The sequence below is a fragment of the Cryptotermes secundus genome, unplaced genomic scaffold, assembly GCF_002891405.2.
Source record: "Cryptotermes secundus unplaced genomic scaffold, Csec_1.0 scaffold826, whole genome shotgun sequence".
NCBI classification, from domain to species: domain Eukaryota; kingdom Metazoa; phylum Arthropoda; class Insecta; order Blattodea; family Kalotermitidae; genus Cryptotermes; species Cryptotermes secundus.
Window position 1 is genome coordinate 47544 of NW_019743162.1, and position 8346 is coordinate 55889.

The 8346-nt window shown below is 40.5% G+C and overlaps 1 protein-coding gene across 1 annotated transcript in view; it reads left to right on the forward strand.

Annotated features, from left to right (window-relative positions):
- LOC111873955 overlaps positions 1 to 4911 on the forward strand; it is a 35085-nt gene extending 30174 nt beyond the window's left edge. The window contains exon 8 of the mRNA XM_023869070.2: positions 4431 to 4911. Within this exon, the coding sequence (XP_023724838.1) occupies positions 4431 to 4547 (117 nt within the window). The 3' untranslated portion in view covers positions 4548 to 4911. The remainder of the gene's footprint in view (positions 1 to 4430) is intronic.
- Positions 4912 to 8346: the final 3435 nt, after the last annotated feature.

Below are 8346 nucleotides of genomic sequence, written 5' to 3' on the forward strand. Positions count from 1 at the left end.
GTAACGGGGCTAAATAAGGAGCAACGAAGACTGTTCCAAGTTAGTTACGAGTTGGCCAGCAGTGAGTCAGTCAACCAGTCAGTTGTAGTCTAGCCTTCGCAGGCCAATTAATTGTAATACTGCAGATAGCAGTAGTTGTGAGATTGTAAATTGTGTGATGGTAAGAGTGAGTGTGAAATAGAATTCGCTACATCCAATACGGCGTGAAGTTATTTGTCGTGTTATACACCCAACACGTGACAATATATATTTGAAACATGGGAAACAAACCAAACCACAGTCTTCTTGACACATTCAATGCTGAATTTGTGAGGCATGGCCTCTTACCACAAGGAAAGTAAATAAATTACAAGTTGGCCTGTCTGAAAACAGAGCATCTACTCATATTAGACATTTTTCCTGTTCAGTATTTCCAAATACATTGCTGTAGGTTATAAATGTAACTGAATAAATGAATTCTGTGATATTTATGCATTTCTTTATTACTACTATTTAACCAGAGGTTACTTTCCGAATAGCCCTCATATTAAAATGGGTCATAAGGCACTGGGGTGTTGCATTGCCTTCCCCCTCCTCTTGGGTATATCAGTAAACAACCCTCTGCACCATGAAAAGAATGAGAGGAGAAAACATAGTGAGGTGGGGTGTGCAAGTTGGACTATAAATGGAAGACACTCAACAAATAAAAAGAGTAGAGATTATACATATATATTAAACAAGGAATATAATGTACGTGGGGCAATCCAAAAGTTACCGAAATTTGAATTTTGCGCATGAATGGTTATGAGTACATCGAAATACTGCTAGGTGTCTCCTCACACATCCTTCTTGAATCAGTGTGGCAAGCGATGTCGAGTTGAGTGGTTGTGTTTATTGTTGGTGAACATATTTCCATTGTTGTGTTTCCGTGAGTTTGCGGTTCTGCAATGGCTGACCTGAGAGAGCAGCGTGTCTGTATAAAGTTTTGTTTCAAACTTGGGAAAACCGCTACAGAAACGCACCAAATGTTGAAGCAAGCTTTTGGTGAAAACAGTTTAGGCCAGACACAAATTTACAACTGGTATAAGCGTTTTAAAAATGGCCGAACATTGACTGATGATGACGATCGTTCGGGACGGCTGTCAACGGGCAAAACATCAGAAAATGTTACGAAAGTTAGGAATCTGATTATGCAAGATCGTAGACTGACCATCCAAGACCTCTGTAACTCCTTGGGACTAAGTTATGGTACATGTCAACGAATTTTGTCAGAGGAACTGAACATGAGGATTGCGGCGAAGTTTGTGCCACGACTGCTGCAAAATGAACAGAAGCAGCATCGCTTGGAAGTCTGCAGGGAACTTCAGCAACAGCTTCAAGAGGATCAAAACTTTCTTTCGAAGGTTGTCACTGGTGACGAAATTTGGGTTTATGTCTACGACCCTGGAAGCAAGCAGCAGTCGTCACAATGGAAGAGCCCTTCTTCACCTCGGCCAAAAAAAGCTTGACAAGTCAAGAGCAACATTAAGTCCATGTTGATCTGTTTTTTTATATTGACGGGATTGTTCATAAGGAGTTCATCCCTCCTGGTCAGACAGTCAATAAAGAGTTCTGTCGCGATGTTTTAAGGCATTTGAGGGAGGACATGAGGAGAAAACGTCCAGAGAAGTGGCGCATGAACGACTGGGTACTCCACCATGTCAACACACGACCGCATACGGCTTACATTGTGCAGGAATTTTTGGCTAAAAACAAGATGGCAGTTGTTCCCCACCCACCGTACTCGCCAGAGTTAGCTCCATGCGACTTCTTTCTCTTCCCCAAGATGAAAATCAAGTTGAAGGGGCGAAGATTTGATACAGTTGAGGAAATTCAAGCGGAAACGCAGACGGTACTGAACACCCTAACAAAGAAAGACTTCCAGGATGCATTTGAAAAGTGGCAGAAATGCTGGGATCGGTGTATGCGCTCCCAAGGGGACTACTTTGAAGGTGATGGTGCAGAATAAGATCTAGGTAAGTTGTAATAGTTTTTATTAATATATTTCGGGAACTTTTCGATTGCACGACGTAATATAAATAAGGCTCATCTGTGAGCAATGACTTTCACTGATAAATAAATAACAAAATCCAAATCATAATCTGTGGCCCAAAAGAAAATAAATTACCTTAGCATGGTCTATACATTGCCTGTCATACTGAGATCCCCCCCCTCCCCCATTTAGGGGCTATACAAGGTGGTTCAAATATGACTGGGACTGATTTATCTTTTAAAAACCATAATTGGCAAACACCTGCACATGTCAGTCTTCAACGTACTCCCCTCTGGAGTCAACACATTTTTCCCAACGTTCTGGAAGCATCCTGATGCCCTTTTCAAAAAAGGCTTGTGGTTGGCAGCGTATCCACTCCTGAACAGTGTGGTTGACGGCGTCATCGTCCACAAACCGCATGCCTTGCAAGTCTGATTTGAGCCTTCTGAACAGGTATAAATCACTTGGGGCCAAATCGGGACTGTATGGCGGATGTGTCAGAAGGCTCCGTTTCAATTTCCGAGAGGGTTTCCATTGTTTTGGCCATATGGGGTTGTGCATTGTCTTGAAGGAAGGCTACCAACTTTCCACCCGTCTTCCACTTGGATCAGAACTTTTCCTCCATGTCTGTTGCCAGGAGGTCTCAGTAATAAGCTGCATTGACTGTTCTAGCATCTGTCAGAAAGTCTACGTGGATAACCCCCTGCCAGTCCCAGAAGAACATTGCCATCACTTTTCCTGCTGAACGGCTTCTCCACAGTCTCTTAGGTTTGGGAGAACTGGTATTTCGCCACTCACGTGATGACTGCTGGGTCTCGGGAATGAAGTAGCGCACCCACTTTTCATTGGTGGTCACTATAGACTTCAAAAATGCATCACCTTCATCTTCAAACTGCTGTAGGAGATGACTGGAAGCTTGCATGCACACCATTTTGTTCATGTCCATCAAAGTGCATGGTACTCACCATGCATTCACTTTGCCATAGTGCCATAGTGTCTTCTACACTACCAACACTGACGGACAGCATTGCTCCAAGTTCCTTGATAGTGATGCGCCTATTCTCATGAATAAGCAAGTCTGCACAATCAGTGTTTTGCTTGGTGACGGATGTTCGCAGCTGACAATCATGCAGTTCATTCTCCACGCGCTCTCTGCCCTCTCTGAAGCACTTACATAACTCAGACACACGGGTTCGTGAGAGACACTCTTTCCCCATACTGTTGTTGGAGCCTGTGGTGAATTTCAGCAGACGGGACATTTTCTCCAATGAGGAATTTGATCACAATGCGTTATTCCATGCTCCATGGTACCTTCTGTTCGCTCATCACTCTAGGAACTCCCAAACAGGACTGAACAGGTTCTAACCCAAACAGGAGGGAGGGTGGAGGTTGTGGCTTCACTCTCTCAAGGTTGCACAGCTGCTGCGCAGTGCGGCTTGTTTACACACAAATCAGTCCGGGCCATATTTGAACCACCTTGTAAAAACAACTTACCTCAGCAAACTTCATGTGGACCAGAGTGCTTGCTCAGGAGGCACCAGCAAACCTAAACAGTTTTAGAGAGAAAGAAAAGCAGACAGAACTCTCAAGCTATGAGCATACAGCAGCCACCTGTCTCAAGCATGAGGAATAAGGAGGACAGGGTGTACATGTGCTTAGGATGTTTAGCACAAGGCACGTTTGTGCATGGCTGCATGTATGAGCCAATCCATCTGGCTCAGGATAGGGTCCAGTGGCGGGCTCTTGTGAACATGATAATGATAATAGGCAAGGTATTCTGTGATTAGATGAGCAAGTATTAACTTCACAAGATGAACTATGTTTTGTGTAATTAATTTTCATGGTGGCAAACTAATTAAGTGGAAGCACCTGTTAATATAGGGTCATGAAAGTTTCTGAAAGTGGTATGACATTTCACTCTTGCATAAATGCACATGAAACTTGAGGAAACAAGCCAAGTATAGGAAATGTCTGCAATATATAATTTTTAAGCCCGTTCTACCAGGTTTCTGCATTTAAACAGCATTTGATAAATTTACTGCAGAATTTTGGTTGAATAATTGATTCTTAACACACAAATTTCACACTATAATTTAATAACTGTTATAGCAGTCAGCCTTTCTTAACCACATATCAGCAGCATATTTGCTGTTATGGAAAACAGTGTGGATTTTTTTGTCTTCATTAGCAGTGTTGTAGAATGTGAGATATTATAAAAAACTAGAATAACATCAGTTTCAAAAGTCCCATCCTGTTCTGTCTCATGATTGGTTTGTCACAGAAAAGTCTAAGGATTAAACTGTTAAGTTTAATGAGTAAATTGCGAGAAATCTTAACTTCATTTTAATTTATAAGGTCAGAATCCTAACATTTGCTGTGCCAGCAGTGAGTGCTTACAACGTCTCATTTTCTATTGCAGTGTGGTGTCTGTAGTGCTGTATTTCATGTGGGCTGTTTAGATGCAACAAAACCTTGTCCAAAATGTGAGCGACGACAAAAGCGTGAAGATCTCCCTCTGCTCGAAGGAGATTCATGACCATGCTTGAAAACCACAAGTATCCAACTTCATTATAATAAGATTAAGGAGTGTCATTCTTCACCTGTCATTTTTTTTGCATATTACTGTATATATATTTATGAAATATGTATGTGAATATGCTTCAGAAGCAGTACTTTATCGTGTATATTTGAGAAAATTCCGTACACCTAATTTTTTTTGAAGTGAAAGCAGTTTGACATTTATTTATAATTATGCTTATAGTCAATAAAATCACATTTGTGGTAGTACGTGTTCAAAGATGAAACTGATAAGGTGAAAAAGGAATTGAAAACTTGCTAAAATAATATATTTACTGAAATACTGTTTGCCATTAAATAAGAAATATACTTCATTGAGAGAAGGTAAGTAGTTATAGAAGTTGACATACACCACATCACTGTTTTCTTCTATACTGGAATACAAATCAATGTCCAGTCCATGTAAGATGACCTCCAGAGAGCGGAAGTTGAGAAGAGGAGAATAATTATTTGTTCAGCAAAGAGTTACAATAGCATACATCTGCTAAAGTAATATATATTGTGACATGATGCCTAAAAGCCAGAATAGCGGAGCCAGAGGAGAAGTTCATTGCTGGGCAATGACTCGGTAAACAGGTAAACGATGGAAACAATGTTTTCTGTTTTCTCCACCCTGATACTATATAAGGACGATCCCAGGCCAGCTGAGATAGGATTGAAGGAGTCTCTTGAGATGGCAGTTGAAGACGATTGAGAAGAAACTGCAAGAAAGGAATTGGGCTGTGCAAAGAAAACTTCATGTGTGCTGCAGTTACAGTGAGACTGGTAAGATTACTGGGTTGAAATCCATTGCCAGGATATGACTAGTGAAGACAGAGAACCCTAGTGTGTGTGTAATGGTGAACTGTCAAGTGTGTATGCAAGATTTGAGGTTTTCACGGCAGTGACTATGAAGAAAGCAGTCTTCTGGGATATGGCACTGTGTAGATATTGTGTTAACCAATGTTTTGGAAGAATGTATCGCCTCCATCTTCAGGGTAGAAGAAAATCAGCAAGCAAAGAACCAGCATGAGCAAGTACTGATAGACTAATGTTGAGAATAAACCCAGCTGTATAAGAGCAGGAAGAGAAGGGAGAGAGGAGAGGGGAAGGATCTTTGGAGGTGGGCCAGCAGGTAGCAGGCCAGAGCAGGTATAGAATATTGCGTCAGGAGAGAGAGGCAAGGTAATTGGAGGGCATTAACCCTTATGTGAGTCAGTCATGGACTTGCGTGGCCTGGGATCTGGCATCATGTCCCGGAGGTTTCGTGAGGGAAAGAAAGTGTGTAAAGTGTGTAGATCAACAATAGCATTGTAATTTCATGTAGTTCTGAATGGTGTATAAGTGGTTAATAAACCCAATATCTAATTCATATGCCCCTAAGTCATGACAGTATCTACAATGCCCAATGTAACAGGTTTATTTTATCAATCCACGCCGCACAGTTCCCTAAGCTATAACCATGCAACTCTATCTTGTTCAAAGAAAGCTATGGATTGTGTAACTGATGTGCTGTTCAAACATGTCAGGAACTGATGAATGGATATTGCTGGTTATTGGGAAAAGGGCTAAGCCTTGGTGCTTTAAGGGGATTGGTGTGGACATTACCAGTTCTATACTGTGCTAACAAACATGCATGGATGACATCCAACATTTTTAAGAAATGGCTAATGAGTTGGCACATGGAATTACATTGTAAATTGTGGAAAATGTACTTGTTCTTGACAACTCTGCAGCACATCCTCCCTTAGATTCTTTGAAGAATATCCAACTTGAATTTCTGTCTCCCAACACCACATCACTGGTACAGCCAATGGACATGGGAATCATAAAAATTTTGAAGACCTTATATCATGCAAAGTTGCTAAACTACATCCTTGAAGCAATTAAAGAAAATCTACTGACATCATCTTCAGTAGCTAAGGAGGTCAATGAAAGGGCTGATCTTCTACAAGCAGCACAGTTTATTGCCAAGAATTGGCGAAGAATGAGTACCAAGATCATTCAGAACTGCTTTGCTTGCTGTGGTTTCAGACACTCAGACTTGGAGATGTTGAATAAGGCCAACAGTGAAAATGACATATTGTAAACGCACCACGTCAAATTATGAAGAGTTGTCATGCATCAACATTAGTTTTTCAGTGTTATAATGAAAATGAAGATTGTGAGGAAGCAAATTGCCACAAAACACCAGAAGGTAGTAGAAAATCAGGAAAGTGATGATGATGACACAAATGAGCTTGAATGAGTGACTAACTAGGATTCCAGGAAATTTATTCCTGGACTGCAACTTTATTTCATGCAAGAAGGCAATGAAGGCACTCCTATGTCTGCACCAGAAACCTATGCCGATTTTGTTCAGTTGCAGTCAATCAAGAGAACACGGCAGGGTACAGTCAATCAGTTCCTCTGTCACTAACTGTCAAGAAGCATATGCAGGTCGAACGTATAAATGAATCACATCTGTTTCTAGGGCAAATATTTTTCTGTGATTGCATCAACTATTTCAGCTCATCTAAGGTCAGTATTTTTGTTAATAAATAGCTTATCTTTTGTCTTGTGTATGTACTGTACACCTTGTTGTATTTTAGCATCCTGTTGCACCGATTTTCTTCCATGATATGTATACAGTTGCCGTCTTGTAGTGCACTCAATTTCACCCGTTACTTCACGACATGTTTCGGCCATCATCAGGTGCCCTAATTACGCTAATCTATTTCATTGCTTGCCTTTATAAAATTATTTAAAAAGTGCATATTTGTCAACTACAATAAATTTACACACACTAAAACTTATTAAGATTATTCATCTTATGTGTCATAATTAACAACACTCGCAGCTAAGAAGGGAACACACACCACAAGACACGGTTTACACAGAATATAAGAAAAACGACCCCCATAGTGGAAGAACCACACGCAAGTTTTAATTATGACACATAAGATGAATAATCTTAACAAGTTTTAGTGTGTGTAAATTTATTGTAGTTGACAAATATGCACTTTTTAAATAATTTTATAAAGGCAAGCAATGAAATAGATTAGCGTAATTAGGGCACCTGATGATGGCACTATGTTGCCGAAACATGTCTTGAAGTAATGGGTGAAATTGAGTGCACTACAAGACGGCAACTGTATACATATACTGTACACCTTTTTAAACCTTTATGTGCAACTTCATATATGTGGGGCAGCCACTTAATTGTAGCAAAGTACTCTAGTCCCAGTGTGTCCTATTTAACTGGAATTCACTCTTATTACTCAGGATACAAACTCAAGCATTCCATTAGTTTTTAAGCTGGTCACAGTAGCTGAGCCATCTAAGGCATGTACTGTCTTTGCTCAATCAGAAGCCAGGATCATGGGTTCGATTCCCACACAAGGCATGGATTGTTGGTGTGTGTATATATTTATTCTATATTTGTGTTGTCCTGTGTTTAGGTAGAGGCCTTGTGATGAGCTGATCACTTGTCCAAGGAGCCCTACTGTCTGTAAAAATAATCATGAAACTGAAAAACCATGCCTTAGATTAAGGTATTTATGGTACTTATATTCATTGTACACTGCATTTCGCCTGATTCCTTCATACTTTGACAAACAGCCACCACATTTTGGGAATTTCTAACAATACAAGAAGTAAGCAGTCTTCTGGGATTTGGCACCGTGTATATGTGGTGTTAACCGACGTTTCGGAGGAACGTATCGCCTCCATCTTCAGGGTAGAAGAAAAAATATAATAAATCTGCAAGCGAAGAGACCGTGAGAACCGGTAAAAGCAGT